General features: G+C 52.6%; 1 protein-coding gene across 2 annotated transcripts; it reads right to left on the bottom strand.

Annotated features, from left to right (window-relative positions):
• Positions 1-5,416: 5,416 nt before the first annotated feature.
• RSPO1 (R-spondin 1) lies at positions 5,417-18,999 on the bottom strand. 2 transcript variants are annotated; one of them, XM_079325601.1, is made up of 8 exons: positions 18,947-18,999; positions 18,745-18,820; positions 18,497-18,614; positions 11,283-11,671; positions 9,432-9,623; positions 8,547-8,696; positions 7,120-7,308; positions 5,417-6,608 (listed from the first exon to the last, which is right to left on the bottom strand). In XM_079325601.1, exons 4-8 carry the CDS (start codon positions 11,374-11,376, stop codon positions 6,457-6,459), a joined length of 777 nt encoding a protein of 258 aa, XP_079181727.1. In that variant the 5' UTR covers positions 11,377-11,671; positions 18,497-18,614; positions 18,745-18,820; positions 18,947-18,999; the 3' UTR covers positions 5,417-6,456. The 2 variants fall into 2 exon arrangements, with proteins under 2 accessions (XP_079181727.1, XP_079181728.1); XM_079325602.1 differs by lacking the exons at positions 18,497-18,614; positions 18,745-18,820; positions 18,947-18,999 and adding an exon at positions 17,548-17,592 and having other exon boundaries at positions 11,573-11,671.
• Between the last annotated feature and the right edge of the window lie 6,696 nt (positions 19,000-25,695).

Below are 25,695 nucleotides of genomic sequence, written 5' to 3'. Positions count from 1 at the left end.
CCGTGTGCCCCGTGTCCCCCGTGTCCCCCCGTGTCCCCCCGTGTGCCCCGTGCCCCGTTCAATGCCCGTCCCGCGCTGGCGCTGCCCGCCCCGGAGCGCTGCGGTCTGGCCGGCCCCGGGCCGGGGGTGGTTCGGAGCCCGGCGGGGGCGCTGGCACGGGTGCCCCCATTGTTTGGGAAATGGTGTTTGTTCGCAGACACATCACGGAAATGGTTCGGGAGAGCGTCTCGCTGATGGATGGGGGCACTGGGGCAGCAGAGACTCGAGCACAGGGCAGTGCTGGGTGTTTACAGCCGTACGGAGCTGTTCTTTCTGCCTTACTGGCAAAGAATTTTAAAAACTTATCAATAACAGCACTGAGTGTTTTTATGTGCGTGTAAAGAATTGCACGGATGGCGCGCTAACAAATCAAATCTGTGCGAGCCCTGTGTCCAAAGCGCAAGCCCACATTCACTCAGTGCCAGATTGTAACAGCGATTTGAAAACTCCTCACCTTGGGGAAATGAGCAAAGCTGAGCTGGAACCGCGTCAATTGATAGCAGAGCTTGGGCTCGGGCCAAGCGCAGCACCTTGGGGAATACTTGCCTAAAACACAGCTCTGGCCCATCCTTCTAAACACTCATTAGCAGCAGAGCCTTCCCAGCCAGTGCGATGCCTTTCTGCTGCTGCTAATGCTCCTCTAAACCCAGAACAATAACAGAGCTGCTGGAATTTTGTTCTTTTAATGATTTTCAGCGTTTTGCTGTGAGGTGTAGAGCCCCTGCTGCACAAAGGGAGCCATGATGAGTCAGGCCTTGGGACATGTTTTGTAAGACTGAGTCTGGAGTTGGAGGCTGTTTGGCTTAAGCCTACACGTTCTGGTTTTTCTCTTAATAGAATTATCTGTGCCTTGGGCATTGAAAAAGTACACATTGATGTGGGCATGAAAAAAAAAATCAATTCCAAATTGTAGATAATTGTTTAAGCTATCAGACTCGAGGCTCATGCAGAAGAGTTTTCCCGGGACAAGTGTGTTTTCTATTAGAGTCGATATCAATCTGTCAGAAGAGCCTTTTGATTTTCAAAATTGTAGACTAAATAGTTGAGTAATACTTTTGCTCTGCTCTCCCCAAGTCTTTCTTCCTTTTCTTTAAGAAAACTCCCTCTTTATTGTTAGCAAGAGATCTTGGGGTGCAGCCAGAAAGTCACAGCCCCAGGCAGCTTTGGGCAGGAGATTGTGACAGGGAGAACTTGTCTTGGGGATGCCCCAGAGTTGGGTGCTGAATTCCCAGTTGGAAACATTGGTGGGAGGGCTCAGGTCCTTTACCCAGCCATGTCTCACCCCCCTTTGGGGTGGGATTTTCTGTCATAAGAAAAGATCCTACTGATAATGTGGGACATGCATTCAGACTGGCACCTTCCTGCAGCACTTTCCTCACCCTCACATATTCCCTGACCCGAATTCCATCACTGGGGCCAGAGGTTGGTGTTGAACTTGCAGCATCCCTGAGGCTGCAGCTGCTTATTGTGTATCTGATAACGTGCAAGTCAGACATTTTGCTCCACTAAACTGATGTTTTTCTTGCTCTATGACTCACAGCCTTTCCTTTGCTATTAATGCATCCCCCCCATTTCAATTTTTGACTTCTTCTCATGCTGTTACCATTGGCTGCAGCAGGACACTGGGTGTGCCACAAGCAGCCAGGACAACAGGAGCAGAGATCATTGTCCATTGTCTCTGCTATGTAGCCTCAGCTCCTCAGCACCACTGCCCCGACCAGGGCAGAAATGAAACAATTTTGAGTTTTATGTGGCCTCATCTTTGTGAAATCCCAGTGAATGTGGTTACATGATGCCATTGGAATGACTCATTCCCATAATTACATATGTTCTGAGGGGTCATTCCCATTGTATTATTAAAAACTAGTGATGTTGGATTTTTGGCAGGGACTGTCTTCCTCGTATGATCTACAGATTTTGTCAATTAAATGAAGGAAAAGTAGATTTCCAAGAGTTCAGAACAAGACCAGACTTGCACTCAGAGCTCTTTTTCAGTGTGGTGTTTGAGCTCCTCTGTTTTATTTAACAGGATAAAGCAGCATCAGCCACCTCTCTCTATTGCAGCAGTTCCCTGCAGAGCACAAGGGTGCAAATGGATTTTGTAGCTCATCTTCAATATCACAGAAGATATTGTAGGCTGTTTATCACCACAGCAGCTTTCCCAGTTCCTCAGGCATGGCTTCCCAGGGATTCAGCTGGCAGGAGAAGGAGCTTGGGCTCCTTGGCAAAAGGCTCCAGGTGTGACAGCTCTTGAATAGGAAAAACAAAGTGATCCTAGATTGTTGCCTTGGATATGGAGCTCCCAAAATGGTGACTGAAAGCAAGAGAGGAATTTGGGAGGGAGGAGAAAACTGAAGTCAAGAAAAAAGGCAAAAAGGTGTGAGAGGAGTTTGAGGCTGAGCTGTGCCAGTGGGATTGAGCCCTTGGGGCTGTGCAGGCTGCAGAGCCCTGGGCTTCACTCTGGGAGCCTCTGCCAGCTCCATGGACCTGGCACTCTGCAGCACACTGGAAGCTAAAGCAGTTAAATAGGAATGTTCTGCTGTGGTTTGATTGGAACAGTCATGGAAAGTGACTTCTGCTCTTAGGGGCTGGGCTCCTCTGTGGCACAGGAGGGGCTGTGGCTGCTGAGGCCCTGTCAGTGCCTCTAAAGCAGTGCTTTACCTCAGGCTGTAAATAACAATACACAACCTACCTGGCTGCCTCTTTTCATGGTCTTCAAAAATCTGGAAATTCCAGCAAGCAGCTCCATCCAAACTATGGTTTGGCATTCAGTTGGGTGTGATGTATTACTGTGTGCATTAATGCCATCAGGGTGATTTATTTATGGTGACTGATTAAATACACTGGTATTTCTGTAATTTTAATATAGGTGTTTTAAATGTGATGCCTATCATCTCTCTCTGTGAAGTCTACTGACTATATAAAATCTGTAAATACATATCTGAATTATCCCTTTTAGTGTTCTCACACAATGTAATCCAAACAACAGTTTTGGAGATAACCTGTTTCACTATCCTACTTTGTTTCCTTTAATCAAAGCTGAGATTTCTCCTGAGAGAGAAATCATTTAAACATAAACATGGGCTAGGGAGTATATACATTACCTCCACCTCTCTGGGGGTGGGAAGTCAGTGAATTACTGTCTGAGGACTGTGTGTGCACACAGTTCATTGGCTGTAGATGATGAAAAATACAGATTTATATATAGAGAGAGGGTTGAGAATGTGACAGAACCAACGTGGTTTTGGTGACATTCATGTGCTTTAAGTTCCAAATCTCAGCAAATAAGAGAGAAATCAAACAGTTCCAAGCCCACAACTGCAAGCTGTCCTTTGTTCCTGGCCCTTTGTTCTCCCCATGGCATGGGATGTATTGTAAAATGAGGAAACAGACTGGAAACCATCCTGCAGATTCTGAGTTAATAGAACTCCATCCAGTGAATAACACAGGTTGTTCAGCAGAGAAAATGAAGCTGTTTCCTGTGCAGTGGAGTTCTGACAAAGGATCTCTCTGTCTGTGCATCCAGCAGTTGCTTCTCCAGTTCAGCATCAAGCTGATAAAAGCACAGCATAGGAATTCAGCAGGAGTCAGAGCAGTGATGTTCCCATCCATGGTCCATTGGCTCCTTTGGCTCTCAGAGGGAGGCAGAAGGCTCTAAGGAGAGGCTCACTATGTCTGTGGGTATTTTTGATTAGTTGGGTTTGATTCCAGTTTTGGTGAATAAACAAATGAAGCTGGTTCAGCAAACTCATTTATTGATTTATTTGTTTAAAGACATGTATTTTACAGTGATGCCATGGAGACAACACCACAACATGGTTATTTAGTGCATGGAAAGAGAGCATTCACATATGTGAGTTGAGGTGACATCACCCAGCTAAGGACATCTCAGCTTGGACTGGAGAGCTCAGTGTGCAGTTTATGTTGGTCAAAGGCAAAATGTTCCTAAATTCATAACTGAACCAGCTCTCTAGGAGTGGAAGTAAGCACAATTCTTGAGCTGACTCAAAAAAAAAAAAAAAAAAAGAAAAGAAATTGGATTTATTTTTTTATACTTTTTCTCCTAATTGCTCTAAAACAATTTAATTTTAAAATCACCCCTACTGAAAAATCTTGGATATTCTTAATATGCATCTTAAACTTCCTGTTGCCTTTGTCCCTTTTTCTTCCCATTTTGCTCTGAAAAAAGGAAGAAAGTAGGGGAAAGGCTACAACAGAAAGAAGTTTGTCAGTTTTTCTAATAATCCCTAGAGTTCTCTAAAATAGGTTCTTTTGATTTATTACATGCAGCTTAGTTTTGAAATAGTTGTGCTAATAGTGCCAGGAGTTACTGGAGGGAATCGAGTCATTACCAGAGCCTCATGTAGCAAAGTTTGCTAATGCATTCTCTTAATCTTCACAGAGAACTCGGTGGGGACACAACACCAGGAGGGAGGCACAGCCAGTGACAGAGCTGAGCTTCACCAATGGCTCACTGGTGGCTGCTGCTAAAAGTGGAAGGGAAAATGGTTCTGCTTGTGTACAATGCCATGGCACAAAGAAAATGCTTCTCTCACAGGCTAGAAAATAGAGCAAGATTGGATCATTCTGTGGGGAAGCTTTCAGGAATCATATGAACATGATCCCTAAACAACTTAAAGGGTGACTTTTAAGAACCTCTTTCTCCCCCTGCTTGGTATGCTGGTCATTTATCATTGTGCTGAAATGGAATCCCCTTTCAAAGATGGAACAGCTTCTTGTTTACTTAAACACAAAGTGGACGATAGGCTGAAAGGTTTTTCTGCCAGCAGAGCAGTCATGGAGAGTTTGGTGCAGCTCAGGAGCCAAAACAACTGTGCAGCCTCCACGTCCTGCAGGGTGGAGGGAGTCAGGGTGTCCTGTGCCAGAGCTGAGTCTTCAGTGGGCACCGTAAGGGACAGGAGAGAACAGGGCTGTGGGTGTGGGCAGGTGACCCCTGGGATGGACAGGGAGCTCTCCACACCTGTTGGCTCACTCTGCCCCCCAAAACCACAGAGCAGAGGGTGGCATGGAGGCGAGTACAGCAAAGATTGGATTCACCAGGGTTAGTCTGGGGTGAGCTTTCCCCTGCCCTTTGCCCCACCAGGGGAGTTGGAGCTCCAGCAGCACATCCCTGATCCACCCTGGGCACATCTCTGTGATATATCACAGAATTCACAGAGTGACCATCACCATCCCTTGGGACCAGAGAGCTTCTGCTGAGGTCTCAAGAAATGCAATGTGTCTCTAAACATATTTATACAGAGAAAGCACATTTGACCATCCCAGGGCAGTGAGTGGTGAGACACCCTGTGACACTGCTGAAGGAAGAGCTCCCTGAGCAGAGCAGTCAGAAACCTGCACATCCCACGCAGCTCCATCCTGCACAGTCCTTGTCACAGTTCCTCTGCTCAGCTGTCAGCTCTCACAGAGCAGGAGAATCCAGCAAATTCCAGCCAGTGGGATGTAGACAAGTAGTTTCTACCCAATTTAAAAATTTCTTTCTCTTCTGGAGGACCTGAGCTGTGCCTTCCCTCTCCCACCTGCCTCCCTCCTGCCATTCTCCAGGGTGGTGGCCAGCAGCAGGACTGGCTGTCCCCAGCCCGGGATTGTCCCACAGCTGAGTCACAATATTTCAGCAACCTGTGGTTTGTTTTAACCTCTGATTTCCTCAATTTGCTGTGAGTTAAATGGATCCTTCAGTGGGGAATTCCTCGGGGCTCAGTGGGGTCCCTCACACAGGAGGGCTGGCAGCATTTTCTGGGATTTTCTTAAAGCTTTGGTGAGTTTCCCCTCCACAAGTGAGTCTCTGCCCTGTGGGACACCAGCCTCCATAGGGGCCAAGGTATGAACCACACACTCAGGAAGCTGGTTGTCATTTTGATTTTGGTTGGTTTTTTTTTTAATTTGAAATAATTCTTTGAAGCAGATTCAGGGCTGATACCACTGACCTCTTACCACAAACTTTTAACATGTATTCGCAGTGATAAAGTCATACAGCTTAAAACACAAAATAAGGGGTGAGGGAAGAGAAAGAGGCCACTGCTGTGTGTGTCTGGGTGCCAGGTCAGGGAGAGTGGCCATGTGGGTTCAGTCTCATCCCCTGGCAGAGTGGGGCTGTGCTGGGGCCACGTGCTTGGGCTCCAGTTGAGGCCTCTGATCATGAAATCAATCCCATGTTTGGGTCCTTCACTGGCTTATGCTCCACCTCTCCTCCCTGCAGTGTCCCCAGCCAGCCCTGGGGCTGTGGGCTTTGCCTCCACAAGCATCGTGTGCGTGGCCTCTGTCAGTTCATGGTTCAGCCTGGAGTATATGTCTGTCTCTGGACACGTGTACATGGTGTAGCAGTGCTCTGTTCAATAAAGCTTTCATATACATAGCAGCAATGGAGTCTTGCCATCAGGTGACACACAGGGCCAGCTACTGGGCAGGGCTGGCGGCCGTCGCAGCCATGGTGGCCCCTCTCTGTTTGTTCTTCCTCTTCTTGGTGCCAGACTTTGTGTCTTTGGTGTCTTTCCGATTTCTATTCCCATTATCTTGCTTTCCTTGCTCTTCCTTTTTCTTCCTTTTCCCTGCAGTAAAGCAAAGGGGCAGCGTGAGGTGGAAGAAGGCATTGGGGAGCAGATGGCCCTGTCAACCACTGCCCTGCTGGGCAATTCCTGTGCCTTTAGTCACTGCTCAGAGCCCTTTCCCTTCACAACACTCAGCAAAACTGCAATCCTTGTCCATTCTGTAGCAAAATAACCAAACCACCCTTCATCCTGAGGGCACTCTCTAATTCCTGGGAAAAACAGATCAAGGAGAGGAGAGGATTCCCATCACAGCAGCACACAAGCATGCACCCTTGGCTGTTTCCTGGCCAGGGGATAAACTAAATCCATGGCACACATGGCAAGCTGTGCCAAGGTTCACTCCCCTGGAGGCTGTGCCCCTTCCACCTGCAACTCTTCCAAGTGCCATCACATCCATATCCCCTGCAGTCAGAGGAGGCAGGAGCTGCACAGCACATTTGTGACCCTGGACAATTGGCTGGATGACCTCTCCAGGGTGTGGGGAGCCATGGTGGGACCCCCCCTCGCTCACCTTCGGGGCACTGGCTCTTCTGCACCGTGCAGCGCCGCACCTCTGTGGTGGGAGGGCACAGAGACACGTCCCCAGAGGGAGCCTGCAGAATCCGCCGTGTCCGGTCCTCGTTGCCCTTCTTGAAGCCACAGAGCTTCCTTTTCTTGGAGCAGGGCCCCCAGGGCCCCCACTCGCTCATTTCACATTGTGCTGCCAGAAAAAAAGAGAGTCCAGCTGTAACTGCAGCTCCTGGGAGCCTAGCACTGCATCTCCCCCCACCTGAGGCTGCAAGGGAGGGTGTGTTTCCCAGCAGGTTCCTAAATCCCCAAGCACCCCCTTCCTTGCCACATCACTACTCTGGATCACAGCTCACAAACACCAGGGGTTGCTCCCCATTCAGAGGTTCCCAGAGGGCTCTGCCCCATGAAGGGCTGGGCTGTCACCCCCTCGTCATGGGTACAATGAGGGGTTCATCACCTAACCCACTGTGTTGGGTTGATGTGACCAGCAATGTATATTCTGTCACCATCTGCTGCAGCTGGGTGTGGCAGTGACCTTTATCTCCTGGCACACATTATCAGCTAATGGGCCATCTTTAAACCAGCTGGGGGCAATCATCCTTATCTTTCCACAGCCCATCCTCCCTCCAGGAGATATCTCCTGTTAGTGGGCCATTGTTTAAAACTGGGTGTGGCAGTGATTCTTATCTCTGTGTAAATTATCTCCTGTTAATGGGCCATTGTTTAAAACTGGGTGGGGCAGTAACCCTGATCTCCTGGCACACATTATCTGCTAATGGGCCATCTTTAAACCAGCTGGGGCAACCATCTTTATCTTTCCCACAGCCCATCCTCCCTCCAGGAGATATCTCCTGTTCATGGCCATTGAGTCCCAGTGCATGACTGATAAAATTCCATCATCCCACTGGGAGATGCTCCACCCAGGGGAGGAGCCAAGCCTTTCCTACCCAGATAAAAACTGAGATTTTGAACACCAAGGGACCTTCTTTCCACTGGATTCCAGAGGAAAGCAAGACCTTTCCACATCATCCCTGCACCTTCAGAGGAAACTGCACCTTCCCCAGGAGCACTGCTCCAGCTGAACCACATCTGCCACTGCAGGAGGATGCAGCCACCATTGAATGGGACTGTGCCACCACCCTGACTGACTGATAGGTGTCAGCTTGGATTCTGACTCTGGCAGTGTTTTGGGATTGTTCTTTGTAATACTGCATTTCTATTTTAATTTTCCTAGTAAAGAACTGTTATTCCTAATTCCCATATCTTTGCCTGAGAGCCCCTTAATTTCAAAATGATAATAATTTAGAGGGAGGGGTTTACATTCTCCCTTCCAAAGAGAATCTTCTGCCTTTATTGGCAGACACCTGTCCTTCAAACCAGGGCATCCCCCTGCAGCACTACCCCTGCAGACATGCAGTGCACCCTTACCAGGACTGCTGCACTCCATGGTGCCGTTGGCAGCAGTGAAGCCTTCGGGGCATGTGACGTAACATCTCCCTTTGTGCAAATACAAACCTTCCTTACATTTTGTGCAAAAGTTTCGACTGAAACAGGACTCACAGTTCTCAATTTTGCATTCTGGGAGGGAAAAAAACAGACCAAACACCAAAGCCATCATGTAGTCCGATATGAACAAAAGACTCAAGAAGCTCCACACTGCCAACCAGAGCCCAGCCCTGGCTCCCAGGGCATGCAGCAGCCAGGACATGTCTCTGAGCATCCTGCCAGGCCTGGCTGTGCCACTCACAAGTGACATTTCTTTGCACCATTCCCTGTGCTGCAGCTCTCACAGCCAGCTACAGCCACTGCCAGGACTGAATCAGGTGGGGTGGGAAAGTTTTGGGCTGGTGCTCAGCTGAGCATCGGTCAGCCAGCCAGAGGGGACAGTGCAAAGGATACAGTCCCAGCTCCAGCTGCAGCTCCAGGACTGCATGGAAAGGGAGTGAGATGGAAACCTGGCCACGAGGGTGCTGTGCACGGACCTGCCAGGGGAGTGATCGTGTGTTTCCACATCCAGCTCTGGTGCTCTGGCTACAAATGCAAGCCAAGAATTTCACTCAGAGCTGCCTGAGTCTGGAGAGCAGTAGAGCAGGAAAAGAGACATTAAATGCCTGAAAGGATTTCCCTTGACCCAAAGGCTGCCAGTCTGGCAACCCACATAACAAAACTCAGAGGTCCTGCAAGATCCTTCAGTGCTGAGCAACCATGCAGAAAGAGCAGGGCTCTTTCCTTTGCCATGCTCAGCTCTGCCTCACCTCTTCCATACAGCCACTGGCACTGCCCCAGCCCCTTCCCTCCCAGCCCCACACTCACTGATGCACTTGTTCATGTCCGTATTGCGAAGGCCAAAGTATCCCAGTGGGCAGGAAGGCAGGCAAATCCCAATCTGTCGGATGTCGTTCCGCTCCAGAAGGATGAAGAGTTTGGGGGAGCACCTCAGGCACCCATTGAACTCAGAGCACAGGTCACAGCCTCTGGCACAGCCCTGACTCAGCTCGGTGCTGACTGGAAGAGCAGGATAGAGGCACTGGTTAGTGCTGGGCTCTGCAGGCACCAGCTGTGACCCCAAAGCACTGGCACCACTGGGAAAAGGACAGGAACTGGGACCAGAGCAAGGGCCAGGGTCCTGCAGCACTGACACACTCGCAGCACAGCTCTGGCCAGACCATGACCCTGTCCCCAAAGGCCACAGGAGCCAGAGCTGTGCCAAGCACAGGCACAAGAGTCACAACATGGCCATGCTGAGGAGCAGCACCCAGAAGCAGCCACCAAGTGTGCCCAGAGCCCCAGCACTGTGCACTGTGCACCCCAGCCCACTGCCTGCCAGCCCTGGTGCTCATGTGGGGCAGGCACTAACAATGGGCAGGTTCCCAGCACCTCCTGCTGCCTCCCTGCTTGCAGCTGGCAGTGCCTCCATGCCCAGGACCACAGCACATGGCCCTGGAGTGGAACTGTTCCACTAATTCCATCCATGCTGCATGCCAGGCTGGATCTCACTCTGACTCTGCCTATGTTAAATTCTCTCTGGCAGTCAGGAGATGTCACTGCCCCCAAAATAGGGATGTGTTCTCAGCCCCTACATTCAGTCCAAGAAAAATACTCAATCCCATGTCTTGAGAGTTTTCTGCTTTTAATTATCATATAAAATGCTGCTTGTTTTGAAACCAATAGCATTCTTTGCAGACTAGAATGCAGGTTATTTTTATTAGTTTATTATGCAAGCCATGTCCTTGTTTATAGAAAAGCTGTGTATTTAAAAGATGCATTCTTTTAAATACCGTGTTTACTACACTTCAAAAGCAAGTGTAGAGCAGCATAGTGCTCACATGTCAGGACTAGAGGTGAGAAAGCTGCTCTGTCACCCTGCCATGACCCAAGAGCTTCCCTGTCCACCCAGCATGACCCAAGATCTGCCCTGTCCCCCTGCTGTGACCCAAGAGCTGCTCTGTCCCCCTGCCTTGACCCAAGAGCCTGGCAGCCCCTGCTGCCTGCCCAGCCCCATTGCCATCACCAGGTCTGTGGGCACAGATGCTGCCTCAGCCTTGGGAAGAGACACTGAAGGCAGGGGGGTTCCTCAGCCCCCAGCTGCCAGGAGGGTTCACTGGTTTGGACTGGGACCTCTCTGGCACTGTGGGTCCTGGCCCCTCTGCACAGACACCCCCAGGAATCCAGCCCCATCCCTCCCACAGCACTGGGCCCTGGTGCCAAGCTCTGCATCCATGACAAAGGTATAAACTGGGCCCTCACTGGAAATTGCCTTTATAGCATTAGCCATGACGTCAGGTTTTCCTTGTTCTCCCAGGGCTCAGCAGTCCCAGTTTCAATATAAAATCAATTTTATATAATTTAATTTGAAACAGTTTTAATGTAAAACAGTTCTAACATGCGCTTACATAAAGGAGGGCGAGCTGTGGCTGCTCTTGTGCCAATTCTGCCTGGCTGCCCTGCACAAGCCCCACCAGGGACCCCCTGGGCTGGAGGCATAACTGACCCCCCCTGTGACCTGCAGCTCGGGTCAGGGGGCATGGGGAGTGGGACTGGGGGATCTCTGTGGGTTTTTGGGGCACCACAGGCTCAACTCCCTGTGTTGCAAACACATTCACACCAGCATGACCTTCATGGCATCACGAGAGGAAGGAGAGAAGAAAAGCATTTCATACATACTTCGTCTTTGCCTCTTGCCCTTCACCACTTTGCTGCTGCCTGTTAGATCCATCGAGCTTAGAAAAACCACCACCACAAGCAGTCCAAGCTGCATAGTAACTCTCCAGCGCTGCAGCCCCTCCGTCCTGGGGTGGTTGGGGGCGCCTGCTCCACAGCTGGGGTCTCTGCTGCTGCTAAATCGTCTCGGGTGGGATCAGAGCTGAGAGTCTGTGCACAGAGCCAGGTCTGGGACCATATCCACAAACTACATCAGCACCAGTGGGATTAGGTAGCAGGTAACATGGCTCTACCTTCATCCCTGTCAGGAGTGCAGGAGCTCGGCCCTAGTCCCATCGGGGGCTCGGCTGTGGGCGTTAGCTGCTCGCAGTTTCCACATATGCTGGCAGGAACTGCAAAGGAAAAGAGAACGGGTTAACTTGACACACGGCATCCCTCCCACAATGGCTGGGGGTGAGCATGGAGGGTGTGGGGTGCACTGGGGGTGCTGGCAGATAGTGGCATCCAGAGCAATGTGGGGACAACTGTGTTCCAGCCTCATCCATAAGTCCTTGTTGCTAAAAACTCAGCACCCGTCAAAATGCTCAGAGCATCTCTGCCATCTGCCAGTGCTGCAAACAGTAGTTATAGCTGGAATTTGTTTAAAATAGAGCCAGACCCCTGGGGCGCCCTCCCCAAGTGGCAGATGGCTGCTGAGGGTGCCAGGCACACAAGATGTTTCCCATTGAGTGGGCACCTCTGGGGCTGGTAGCAGAGCGAGCCTGCAGTGCCCAGCCAGGGCTGGGGCTGTCTGGGGACCGGGTGGGATCCTCCATGAGCTGCCCAAAACGCTGCTCTGAGGGAATTTCCAAACCTCCCATCTCCCGTTCCCCGGAGCACGGGGCAGGGTCAGCGCTGTCTGCACAGGGCTGAGCGCGGAGCTGCCGGGCTGTCTGTGCCCCAGGCGCACCGGCAGGGACAGCCCAGGGTGGGGCTGCGAGCCCAGGGTGGGACACTGAGCCCAGGGTGGGACACTGAGCCCGGCTGAACTGGGGCAGCGAGCCCAGAGCGGGACACTGAGCCCGGGTCAGTGAGCCCAGCTGTGGCACAGAGTGGCCCAACGTGCATGGCAGGACAGAGCCATGACATTGCAACACCAGCCAGACAGGCTGGGCAGCAAACCAATGACTCTGCATGAACTACAGGAGAGAGAAGGAAAGCCCAGTTGCCTGACAGCCAGCCAGCACCCAGGACTCCACATGTACCATCCTTTCCTGAGATGCCCAAGCCCTTGCTGCAGCTGGTGCTGACAGGGCATTTTCCCTGTCGTTTTCAAGTGCTTTTCCCTGTGCCCGGTGTGAAAGGAGGGCAAGTTCCACGCTGCACCCAGAGACCTGGCACTGCCAAGCCAGGCCCCACTCCTCTCTGCAGCTGGCAGAGCAAAGCCCTGCCAACGGCGGACATTGTGCTGGAATAAAGGCGACAACATTTGTTCTGTGAAATCAAATGAAACAGAAAATTGTTTTAATCCCTTTATAATAACTGCGCAATCACCAATGCCCCAAACAACTGGTGGCGACAGTGCTGGAAGTGAGCCCGGCCTCAGCCTGGGATGGGCCAGACCCCTCCCTGGCCCACCCTGGGTGGGGACCTGCTGAAGGGCCACTGGCCCAAGCAGCCCCCTGCCCCAGCCCACCTGAGGCAGCTATAGCCACACCTGGAGGGAGGGGGCTGCCCCAGCAGGGAGACGTGTCCGGTACCGCAGAGCCTTGCACAGCCCACGGCACCAGCACCGAGCTGTGCTGGTACCCTGTGCACAAACTGGGACCCCCTGACCTGACCCGCTGTCCCCCCGCCCTGGTGGCTCTGAACTTTTCACCGTGTCCCTGCTGCGACTGCCGGGGCAGGAGCCCAGCGCTCCCCATGTGCTTGTCGTTACAGCCCACGGGTCGTCCACAGGATTTTCAAATAAATAATTAGTCACTTGTGTAAACACCAACTTGTTCTGCACTTCCAAGCCTGTTTGCTGCGAGCTGCTTTATAAACACTGTCAAGTGCTTAAGCCGGGCAGCGGGAGTGTTTACGGAGCTGTGCGGAGCGGGGATCCCGCAGCTCCTCCGCACTTGTGCAGGGAGCCGGGCACGGCTCCCGGGGGCAGCGGGTCGGGTCAGGGGGTCCCTCCAGGTGCTGGGGGACAGTCCGGTCATGCCCAGCACGGCCACAGAGCCCTGGGGATGCCAGCGGCTCAGCACACCCCAAACTGTCCCCGAACGAGCGGCGGCGGCGGGACGCGCTGCCGGCCCCCGGTTTTTAATTACGGCGGCTTTGCGGGTGAAACGCGTTCACAGGAAGCACCCGCCGTGTTTACACAATACTCGCAGATTGGGCACAGTCCCCCGGCGTGGGGACAGCAGCAGGGATGGATGTCCGGAGGGAGCAAACACAGCACCCGTGTGCCAAGAGCCAGCGTGAAGCCCGTGCCACCCCACGTACCCCATTTCCGAGGGCAGGGAAGTGCCGTGGAAAACCTTGAGACAGCAGCACAAACCAAGCCAGCACACACTTTTCCCTCCTTGCTTTCTAAAAGAGAGCCCGGGCTTGGCACAGCTGCTGCCTCAGCACAGAAAGGCCACTGGTATTTTGGTGCTGAAGGGTCAGGTCACACACCATCCACAGGTCTCCAAATCCCCCCCAGGAGCACCTGGGGGTCTGTGGTGAGCTGGCTGGCTGGACTCCCAGCTCTTCCCACCCTCACTGCAGGACACGAGTTATGCTTCTTTCTGTTACTGCAGCCATCAGTCAAGCTCAGGTTGCTACAAACAATTTCCAGTCTAAACATTAGCAGGATTTATGCCATTATCCCATCTACAGGAAGAATTTGGGGTAACCTGAATTGCTCTGAATTCATTTATGGAGAGACCTGGCCCCTGAATCTGAGATGGCACTAAGCCTTGTTTGCAATTCAATCAGGATAAATTGGTCCTTGGGAGCTCCAATACAAACCAGAAAATGTAAACCATCCAGATAATTTGCCATTAGTCCTCCTACACACAAGGTGAGAAAGACCAACATTATATCCCAAGGATATTTGAGACCTAATCCACAATAACTAAATTGCTGATATATTGCCTCTTGCTGAATGTACCAGGGATCTGAAATGTAAACAGGCTCTCCAAAGGTTTACTGAGCCTTGGAGAGAAGGACCAGATGCTAGAGGCAGGACAAACCTGGTTATAGCAGCAGCAGAATGAACCCCTGGGAGCTGCCAGGTCACTGCCAACAGCCAGCTGGGCACCAGCTGGGAGGGGGGAGAATTTGGGTTTCCAGGTCCTGGAGCTGGATAGAGAATTTGAATTTCCTCTTGGTAGTCAGTGAGGGGTGTAAATATGCACAAACTGGTTTCCTGCAGGAGGAGTCATAGTTTCAGGGTCCCACATCTCCCAGCCCTGCCCCAGGGCACAGCACCCAGGACACCACTCCCAGCCCCAGGGCAGAGTCCAGCTCCAGAAGGTTGTGGGTGGCAGCAGCAGCTCCACACTCTCAGCTCATTCCCCAGAGCTTTGGTGGAGCTTTCAACAGGCCCCTCATCACCAGTGATGGCACCTGGTCGTGCATTGTCCCTGTTCCACTGCACACAGGGATGTGCCCACACTGCTGCTGTCCCTGAGCCACTGCCTGCTCTGCCTGAGCCCCACTTCCATGAGCTGCTGACCCCATGGCAGAGCTCCCTGCCTTCTCCCATGGGAGAGAAGGGCTGAGGGAGCAGGTTTGGGCCCTTGTTCTCTTTGGGAAAGTCCCTCTGTTCTGCTGTGCTCCCGAGGGCTGTTTTCCTGTCAGCACGTGGAGCAGCACTGTGGAAGGTCCCACCACGCCTGGCTCGGCCATCACAGCTGCCACAGGGTGTCTCACGTGCCTCTGGCAAACATTTCTGCACATGCACAGGCAGAGCCACTTTGTTCTGCTTAATCCTTGAAGCAATAAAAGACGGCTGCATTAAGTCCAATTTCCGAACCAGAAGGTCTTCATTTGATATTAAATCCCAGCGCCAAATTCTGCAAAATCCCCAACCCATAAACTTCACTGAAAAAATAAAATAATAAAGCGCAATCTGGCAGCAGAGCCATCCACAGCATTGTTGAGCTCTGACTTCTGCCACCAGCTCCTGCACTGCATTCCCTGGATCTGCAGAGCTGTGCTGTGATGGGGATGCTCTGAGGAGAGGCTGCTGCTCACAGCCACCCCTCTGCCCTGCCCTGGCAGTGGGAGCTGTTTTGGGGTTCAGCAGCACCTCAGCTCCTGCAGCTCCAGCCCTGGCTGCTGCACAGTGTCCCACAGTAGCTGCTCCAGCTGATCCACAGTGCCACAGGCCTCCCTCCAGGAGTGCTTGTGCTTCAGCACTGTAAAACATCAGGAAATGTTTTACTGGGGGATTCCCATGGCCCTCATGCCAACGCAGAGGCTGCACACTGCTCTGGAGAAGGAGGAGGAGGCAGAGCCCTGAGGCAGGCTGCAGGATCCATGCCTGCTGCTTCTCCACAGAACAAGAGCAGCATCTGGAGCTGCCCTGGAATCCTCCTGGCAGGCACAGCTCTGTGCCTGGGGTCTGACTGCAGCAGACCTGTGTCTGTTAAGGGCAACTCGGGTGGGTTTGAGCCTCCTACAGATCAGCACAACCAAATTTCAGACCAGGAAACACAACAACCAGTTCAGGGTAGCACAGATCAGGGCACTGCAAATCTAACTCTTCCCCCAAAAAGGCTCCCTAAAGGCCCATTGCTGAGCAGGGACATGTCAGCAGGTGCCCCAGGATGTGTGGGTGGACAGACAGTGGGTATAGCCCTGGGGGTGGGGAGCAGGGGTCTGACCCACACTGGATAGCACAGTCAGGGGTGCTGAGGCTCATCCTACAAGTGCACACATTCAGTTCAATACACAGCTCCCTTCTTATTTCTGTGGAAATGCCTGCAAACAAGGGCTTACAGCTCCTTCCACCACAGACCCTGCCTGCCAGCTTGGTAAACACAAATTTCCAGGCTCACAGGGGCCTGGTGAGCCATGAGCTGCAAAGGCAGAGCCAAAGCCTCAAGCACAGGGCAAAGCCCTGAGCAGCACCTGGGGCTTTCTGCTTGGCCATGTGCATAGGAACCATCTGCCAAGCAGAGCTTCCTGAAGGGATTCCTGGTGCTCTGGCTCTCCCAGACATCACTGCCTGGGAAACCTGAGCCCTGCAGAGCCAGGAGTAGCACCAACTCCAGCAGCAGAGGAAAACAAACTGGGAAAAATAACGCACAGCCTCAGCTCTGGGCTGGCAGGACAGCAGGAGGGAGTGAGCAGGCAGCCAGGGTGTCCTCCAGACCAGCTGCTGCTGCCAGCCTGGGCTGAGCCCATCCAAACTCTGCCTTTCTGTGGGATGGCAGCCCCCTGTACCTCTAGGACAGGGAGGGCAAGTTCTGAGCCCTGCAGGCTCAGTGCTCAGGGTGGTTTGCAGTGCAGGACATCCTGCAGCCAGCCCACACTGCCCCACTGCCCGAGAGCTGAGGCAGCTGCAGTCCCACAGGGGCATCCTGGGGGCACATTGGTGGTGGGATTGACAGGAAACCTGCCTGTATTTGCCGGGTCTTAGGCAAACATGCACTCCCATCCTTGCCAGGATTACAGAGGAAGGGCAGGGGAAGGGTCTCTGCTGCCGGTGCCACCTCTCAGCTGCACGGTCCCCTCTGTCCCACTCCAGGGCTATCCCCAGAGGACAGGAGGCAGTCCCAGCCTCACAATCCAGCTCACATCTGGCTGGGCCGATGGAGATGCGGGGGTTTTGCCCGCACACGGTGTCCTGGCCGTGCCCGGGGGATCCCGGGCTCCCCGGATCGGGCGCCCCGGCTCCTCCCCGCCGCGTCCCTCAGGGTAGTGCTGCTGCTCTCGCAGCGGCCGCGCAGGGACGGGGAGCGGATCCAGCTCAATTCAGCCTTTTTTTTCCAGCGTGGTTTCCAGGCGTGCTGCAGCGCTGGCATTGCCAGGCCCGCGGTGCTGCTGCCATCCCCCCTGCCAGCCCCACAGCCCCGGCCCCACAGCGGGGAGAGGGGATGGATCAGGAGTTCATTCACCCGCTCCAGGGTCACCCATGGGCTTCAGACAAAACCACTGCAAAGGGAGAACCCTCCGGGCAGATGTCTCACTGCAAGTGCCCAGTCCCTGTGGGATCTCAGCGCAGACCTGGCCACCCCAATCAGCGCTGTAAGCTCTGCCCCAAGTTCACAGACCTTCAGGTGACAGGATTTTTTTGGGTGGATACCTGCTGACCCCTGTGCACAGGGTGGAGGCTCCACGCGTGCCTTGCCGTGCAGCATTTTCTTCTGCCGGCATCACCCTATTTTAATGCCTTTTACTGTAAGGTGCCTCTTTAAACCAAACAGCAACACCTGAACACCCCTCCTCTGTACCCAGGGACACACACACCTGAGCCTACAGAACACTCCAGCAGCCCAGAGGTGACCAAGCCCCGGTCACCCCCACACACGTCTCGCAGCACTTGGCTTCATCAGCACAGGGCACCGAGGCTGAAATCACCTTGACCTGTGCCCTCGCTGGATCCGTGTCCCAGCCTGGCTGCGGGAGCCTCGCTGACCCAACCAGCGCTGGATCCAGCAGCACTTCTCCTGCACATCCCCACCAGCTGCTCACACCACGTCTAATTACTGCCATAATCCCAATTAACCATTTCTCCGCTGATCCCCCACTCAGAACTGCACGGAGCCCGTACTCACCCCGCGCTCTCCCAGCGCCTGCCGTGTCCCCACGGGCAGGAGCTTGGCTTGGGCGCAGCAGAACTGAGCCAGCAGCAAGTTTACTGTGCTGTCCTCCCTTTGCTCCTGTCCCTGGGATCAGGGGAGGGCAGTAGGGCACGGCGGGACCCCGCAGCTAGTGCAGAATCAGTTACGAGCTGATCAATATCCCCACCAGCTCCCTGTGTCCCCTTCCCAAAAAAGAAAGGTAAACACGGTGGCAGGGGACACACGCAGCAGCCCAGCTTCCCTGCAAGCCCCACGCACCTTGGGGAGGGGGGGAGAAAGGGGATCCCACAGATGGTGCTGTGATTTCGCCCGGCTCTCATTGTCTGAACTCATTATCCACGTTGCACAAGGCGAACCCGCAGTCAGATGCTGACACGGCTCGCGTTCTTCATTACCAGCCCGCATTGCAAAAGCTCCATTGACACAAAACAAGCATGCTGAAGCCCTTACCTTCAACTTGTCACTCCCTCATCACTGCAGAAAAGACTAGTGGGTTCTCAGATTTAAAATACTATAAGAACAACTACAAAATTCCTCAGTTGCTCCAGAGAAAGGTACACACAGGTTTCTGTCAAAAAAAATGAAAAATATATTCATGGCGAGTTCATGGAGAAGTCTGGTGCATTTGGATAGTTTGGTGGCTCGTTTTTTAAAGCAGGTTTCTAACGGGGTCCCAGGATTTGCACAGAGAGACAAACCCTTCTGCGATGTGCAGGATCTCAGCTCGTAAAGATCGCCCGGGCTAATTCCTACTCCATCAGCCCACGCTGCTCCCTGCGTATGCAAAGCAGAAAGTATGTGATCATATCAGAGCTATTTGCACATTAATAAATCCTGCTCTGGATCCGTAGGCTCCGTCCCCATCCACCGGCTGTAGGGGCTTTTTATTATTATTATTACCAGAGTATCCAGCTTTGTAAAGGCATCCAGTGCAAACTCCTGCATGAGGGAATTCCACCCCACTAGTACCACCTCCTAAGACAATATCCAGCCAAAATATTGTGACGGTTGCAAAACCCGGACTGGAGCTCCACAAAGGACCTTCCAGCCTCGCATCCAGAGCCAGCAGGGTCTCAGTAAATTACTGCAGAGTGACACACCATCGAGTTGTCTTTGTAGTCTTTTTTATTTATGACAGTTAATTCCGAGTTATTACTAACATTTTAGTGGTAAGTGGCATATGAAGTCATCAGCTGTCACAACTGCATCTGTTAATAAACATGTCAGATATTAAAAGCAGCTTATTATCCTCTGGAGGGGGGAAGGCATGAAGGCGAGGAGCTCAGAGCCTGGTTGTTTTTCCATTGCTGGCTGTGCAGCAGGAGGAAACACTCCTGCTCAGGAGAACAGCGTGGCTGTGGTGGCACTGCCTGGGACACCTGCCCTCCAGCCCATCTGAGCAGCATGGGAGCTCTCCTCCCTGTGCTGGCAGCTCCCTTTCCCTCCTCCACCTGCACTCCAGGGTTGGCACATGACAGACCCTGGTGAACATCAGTGTTCAGCACCTTCCCTGAGCCCACCATGCCTGGTGGGAGGAGCAGATGCTGCACCAGGGCTCAGGTGGCAGCCAGGTGCTCCCAGGAGCCACGCTGGACCCTGGCCCAGTGCTCCTGTACAAGCCACACAGAGGAGTTGGTGGCCACCAGCCTCCCGAGCATGGCCCTGCCATGAGTGACCCTCATCTCTGGTTCTTGCAGGGCTGATGTGATGCTCAGGGCCATGGGGCTCTGCCCAGAGCCCTGGTGCTCTGCTGAGCTGTCCCAGAGGTGTGTGACAAGCTGCCAGCATGACCCTAGCAGTCTCCTGGGGAGGTTCCCCAATCTTGCAGGGCTCTGAGCTGGAAGCCAGAGGGCACAGGTTCTTTCAAAGAACGTGACGAGCCTGTGGTGGCTCCTGAATCCCTCCTGGATCCCCCTCTGGGGCCAGGGCAGGTCGCCTTCAACACTGCTGCCCATGAACCCCACTGAAGAGAGGTCCCTGGGTATCCCTGGCAGCTGCTCCTGGAGTGCTCAGCACGGACCCCACAGCCCTGAGGGAGACAAGGGCAAGGTGTGGATACAGCACATGGCATCAGGCAGCCCCCAGACACAGAGATTCATCAATTCCTCACACACCTGCCATCCTCTCTGCTGTACACAGCTTCTGTGGACACAGAGGTGCAAAATAACCCAAACATAAGCAAGAGGAAAAACTCACCCTTTCTGCAGCTTTTCCTTCGTGCTGTGTGTGTTAGTGCTCACGTACATAGAAGTTTTATTCATACTGAACTTTGGCACCTCGATAAATGTCCCTCATTTCCTATTTGTAAATTATGTCACTGAGATCTTTGCTATCTCACAGGAGTGTTTTGAATGAGTTCTGCTCGTTGGCAGATGCTGACCAGTCACTGCTCCAACTCTCCACATTGAAGACCTTTTTCTATTTATATTTAGAGCTTTTTTTTCTTTTACTTTCTATTCTAGGAAATTCTCAAGTGCCATCAAATGTTGTCAGGGACTCTGCTGGTTGTATGAATAAAAAAATCTGATGAACTCAAGACCTGTATTTCATGCACATTGAACAGCCAAACCTCCTTCTGATACTGCAGTGCTGCAGCCCCAGCTGACAGCTGTAGATCAAGTTTCTAACTGAGCAATAAACCCCCAAGTCAGAGCTCTGTGCTGGCAGTGCTGACAGACCCAGATGCAGCAGCAGGGCTACCAGCCCAGCAGCAATCAGCCAGCAGAGCAGTGGGTCTGGCTGAGGGCAAAGGGACATTCCCACAGCTCCCTGTGCCAGAGGTGTCATTGCAGAGGATGGAAAATCAAATTAAAACCTGCCTTAACACCCTGCACAATAAATCCAGCACCAAGTCTGACATTTTTTCCCCCCTCTGACAGGAGCTGATTTACAGGCTTGGTTTTCTTTAGCTAATGGCTATTGAGGCTGATCCTAAATTAATCCCAAACAGGTTGTTTCTCTCCTGTACAAAAGGACATGAAATCCCCTGTTTTAGCAGGATAAGATGCCAAGCCACTCCAGATTGAAAGCAGATGGTTCCTTGACATCCACAGGGGGTTGCCCAGGCTCCTCTGGCTGGGACTTGGGCACAGTGGCTCTGCACAAATCTGAGGGGAGAGCCCCACTCTGTTTCTGCACAGGAGGTGCCAATTCTGCCACATCCCCTAGCCCACCCTTCAAGCACATGACTCTTCTCTACATTAAAAACTTGCAATATTTTGGTCCAATTTCATCCCTCTGTAGTTCCTGCTTTACAAAACCCTCTGCCTCTCTTGAAGAGGGGGAAGGTGTCCCTGTGAAAGGCTGGCCCTGCCCAGGGGCTGCATGGACAGCCAGGAGCTGTGTCCCTTGTCCCTACTGCAGCTGAGGACAGGGGCTGTGTGTATACCCAGGTCTGCACCAAGCAGATCCAGCCTGAGCACCACAGCTTTTTCCAGACCCACATTAACCCTACCAGTGCCTACAAATTCCCAGCTGGCACAGAAGGTGCATTACTCATCCCTGGTGCCTCGTCAGCCTTTGATAATATCTCAGCATAAGCAAAAAGCAGAAAAGACACTCACAGAGAGAGAGAGCAGAAGGAAAGAGAGTATGTCCTGAAGTGTCTGTGGCACTCCCAGACTGGACACAAGGTGTTTTCTGGTCTGCTGCTCTGAGGATGCTGCAGGATGACTGATAGCCCAGGCAGTTTGTAACAACAGCTGAACATCACAGCCCAGGGGTCAGGAGCACAGTTCTGCCAGAGCCTGCCCACTGCCTGACACCTGCTCTGCTGCAAGGACACAGCTCAGGCACAGGGGACTGGGATCACACCTTCAGTGGGAGCTGTAAGAGCCAGAGGACGTGGAGCTGGCTTCCTGATAGGATCACTGGGCATGCCTCTGCTTCCTGAGCAAGCCTGGGCTTCCATCCAGCCCCTCCTGGGCTGTGCTCAGAGGCAGTGGCACTGCCAGCCTGGCCCCTGCTGGGATCCTCTGCACCTGGGACTGTCCCCAGATCCTCACCCCAGATGGGGCTGAGAGCCACAGGCTGCAGAGCCAGGGACATTCCTTCAGTGCAGAAGTGTCTGTGGGTGACAGGAGGATGAGGCTCTGTCATCCCAGAGGTGGAGGGGAGCAGATGCCCCATCCCAGCCCAGCTGGTGCCTGTGGGTTGCCCAGGAGGGGTGCAGCAGGACTGACCTGCTCCAGGCTTGCCATGCCCAGGGCAGGGGAGGTTCCTTGTGCCCCACCAGTGCCTTGCTATTCAAACCCTTTCCATGTCCTCTGGCACCTCATCCGTGCAGTCTGGGCATGTCCCCTCTCCCCAAGGAGCTGCATTATGTGCATGTTGGGAAATGCTCTTTTCCCATTTGCTCCAAAGGCCCTTTCCCCTGTTGTTTGAGGAATGCTGTTTGAATTAGCTGCACGGATTGCAAACAGACCCCCTTGTTTTCCTTTCCCAATGCAGGGAGGCTTCTGTTCTCTCTGGCCTGCTGTATTAACCAGGGGCCTTACACACTGACCTCTCTGCAGCTCAGGGAAGCTAATTTAATCCCAATATTGTTACAGATCACAGCAGGACGGATGTCACAGATTCCTTGAGGCAAACCAGCATGGAGTGCTGGCAGGGACAGCAGCACGCTGTGCTTGCAGAGGCAGGAGCTGCTGCAATTTTCCTGTAAAATTTCCTCTACAAAACTCATTCATCTGGGGAGCACAGCAGCACTGGGGGACAGGGGGACACCCTGAGCACAGAGGTCCAACTGAGGAGATGCTCTGCCTGCATCCTCAGTTCCCCTGGCACGCCAGAGGGTGGATGGTGGCTCTGAGTCCTGGCAGGAGATGCAGACTCACATCTCCTTGCTATTTCTTTCTCATTATTTTTCTTTTTCCCTTGGTACCTGCTCCTGAAAGTGGTCTGGGATGTGATGCTGAGCCTGGAAAAGGCACCAGCACCCTCATAGCTGGGCAATCCACATCCATCTCGCTGGTATTTTCAGGGGGAATACCTTCCCTCTCACCTTGCCCCAGCTCTGCTGCCCTGGCCCCACAGCCCCACCTGAAACAATTCCTCTCCCTGGCACAGGGAGGGTGTCCAGCCCCCCAGGCAGGGCAGAGGGGTGCAGCAGCCACTAGGCTTTGGTGAAAGCCCTGCTTCTCCCAGCACTGCTCGGGGGTCTTTGATGTTTGGGAAAAAATAAATTACTTTGGGATGCTATTAAAGAGCAGTTTGAATGATGACACATCACAGGGCTGGGACTTGCAGCATTTCTTGTAAGCTCCATCCAGAGCTGGAAGAGGCCACTGTCACAGCCAAGAGTACATGAAACCAAGAGCCTCAGCAGCAGGAGTGGCTTTGTGAGCAGCTTGTCCCTCTGCAGGCATCTGCTCCCTCCCTCCTGCCTCTGCTGCAGATGTCCCTCAGGACCACAGGGCAGAGTTTGAGGAGCACAGATGGGACACCCAAGGGAGCCCCAGCCCTGGGAGCCAGTCCTGGGAGACTGGGACAGGGATGGGAGCAGCCCCTGCTCGAGCCCATCCTTCTCTCAGCCATGATCAGCTCTTGGGAACATTCCTGCTGGATGACATTTCCCAAGGCATAGAGGGAATAAAAAAAAAATTTAAAAAAAAAAACAACACTTTTTTCCCAATATAAATTCTTGCAACATTAAAAACCCCACACAATAGTTGTAAGCCCTGGAACGGCTGGGGGTAAAAAAGTTACAGTTCAACATGGAAATAGCACTGCCATCTCCAACTGGTGAGTCCCAGATGTGGGACATCATGTGTGACAAAACCCCACAGGCAGGACATGCAGGAAGCCTGTAATTTGGTGAGGGCTCCCATCAGTGTGTGGGGACAGCCTGGTAACCCTGTGAGTCCTGAGCCCCCCGTGGGTCACCTGCCACAGAGGGCACAGCCCTGCAGTGACACAGAGCTGCTGGCTGGCCCAGAAGTGGCAGCAGAAGTGGTGGTTTGGGGACCCTGGGGTGATTTTGGGATGCTGGGGTGGTTTGGGAATGGCTCAGGCATGTGCTGGAGGTTCCTGCTTACCCACAGAATGGATGCTGGTTGTACTGACACAACACCAGTGGGTGGGAGGTGCCTGTCTGTGTGTCCCCACTGACACTGGACGTGTGTCCCCTGGGCAGGGAGCCATTCAGGAGCATCCCTGCACTGAAAGGAGCAGAACAGAGCAGCAGCAAACACGTGGAGGGGAACCCTGTGCAGCAAGAGCAGCAGTGATGTGCTCCTCCTGCTGCATTCTGAGGCACTTGCAGAACACCTGTAATTAGTTTAATTACAGCTTGGCACTCTGCCATGCCCTGCCTAGAGCTCATGTCTATGTCCAGCCACCTTCTGCCATCTGCAGAACTTTCCAGCAGAGCCAAGAGCTTTGCTGGTGTGGATGGGAAATGTCTACATATTGTGTCTTGCACTAAAATAATTAATTGGATGCAGTGCTGAGCAAGGAGCTAATTCTGCCTGGGGCTTTGGTCATTGTGCAGACAGGGAGAGGAATGAGGAGCAGCCCAGCACTGCAGGATGAGGCCAGGATGGAGGAAGCTGGGCAGGGAGCAAGGCTCAGGCTGCCAGAGCCAGGGCAAGGGGAGGCCAGGGTGGGGAGGATGAGGAGTGAAAACTTCCCTCAGTGGGACAGACTGGCAGAACAACTATGACAGCTCTGTCCTTTCTCTTTCTACCTTTTGCCTCCTTTCAGTTTTTGGATTCATTCACTATATGGGACCTCAAGGTGAGGCTGGCCCAGCCTTCACCACAGCAGCATCCTGAATCACCCCACACCACCCAGTATCACCAACTCTCACTACTGCCCTCACCCCCTGTCCCCCTGCATCACCACCCACACACTTCAGACACCAAGCTGCATTTGTCTGTGTTTTAAATATCTACAGATCAACAGCATGAGGAAGAGATGGGTCAAGCCTGGCTTTTCACCAACCCTAGCACAGGACAGGACAAACAAGAACAAAGCCAGAGCAGAAGGTGAGGTGGTCTCTCATGGTGCCTCTGTCCTGGGAGCTTTGGGGTTTCTTTTCCAATTAAGTTTTTCATATGGTAACATTCAGAATTTTGATGGGAGATGAGGCTGCTTTTGCCTAAGAGAGAACATACTTTCACTGCTGAGCCTGGCCCAGGAATGAATTCCCCACTATTAAAATGTAATTTAATTTATCTCCATGGGTTTTGTGATGACTGGGATTTGTTCTAAGGAGACCTTTAAAGGAGAATTTTTGCATTATTGAATGTATGTGCTAGGATGTTGAGTTCTGGCATCCTCTGATAACCAAGTTTCTTTTCTATCCTCCACTATATCAATCATGATAAAAGCCCCTGCCAAAGCCCTAACTCAAGCCATGCTTTTGGCATATTGTGAAACAAATCAGAAGGGGAAAAAAGCAAAACCCACAAGATGCTCTAGTCCAGTATTTTTTAATGTAAGTTTCAAGGATATTGATGGTTTACCTCATCAGATAAATATTTGTAGCACCATTGCTTTCCCAGGGTTAAAGAAGGACCAAGTGGCTGCTGAAACTGCAACTCATCTGCTCTGACAGACCCCAGGTAGCTTAAAAATGAGTTTTCCTGAAATCTGAGTTTTCCTGAAATCTGAGAACCTTGTACATGCCAAGCAATGGCAATGGTACC

The sequence above is a fragment of the Erithacus rubecula genome (genome assembly GCF_903797595.1).
Source record: "Erithacus rubecula genome assembly, chromosome: 23".
NCBI lineage: Eukaryota > Metazoa > Chordata > Aves > Passeriformes > Muscicapidae > Erithacus > Erithacus rubecula.
The sequence above is the reverse complement of the archived record's forward strand: the minus strand, read 5'-3'. Positions and strand labels throughout refer to the sequence as shown.

What these genes read in the sequence shown, in the direction of transcription:
- RSPO1 (XM_079325601.1), bottom strand. Translation starts at nt 11,376, where the DNA reads ATGCAGCTTGGACTGCTTGTGGTGGTGGTTTTTCTAAGCTCGATGGAT. An exon ending in GGGCAAGAGGCAAAGACGAA is followed by an intron (nt 9,624 to 11,282) that starts GTATGTATGAAA and finishes CTGCTCTTCCAG; the next exon opens with TCAGCACCGAGCTGAGTCAG. An exon ending in GAAGAGCCAGTGCCCCGAAG is followed by an intron (nt 6,609 to 7,119) that starts GTGAGCGAGGGG and finishes GCTTTACTGCAG; the next exon opens with GGAAAAGGAAGAAAAAGGAA.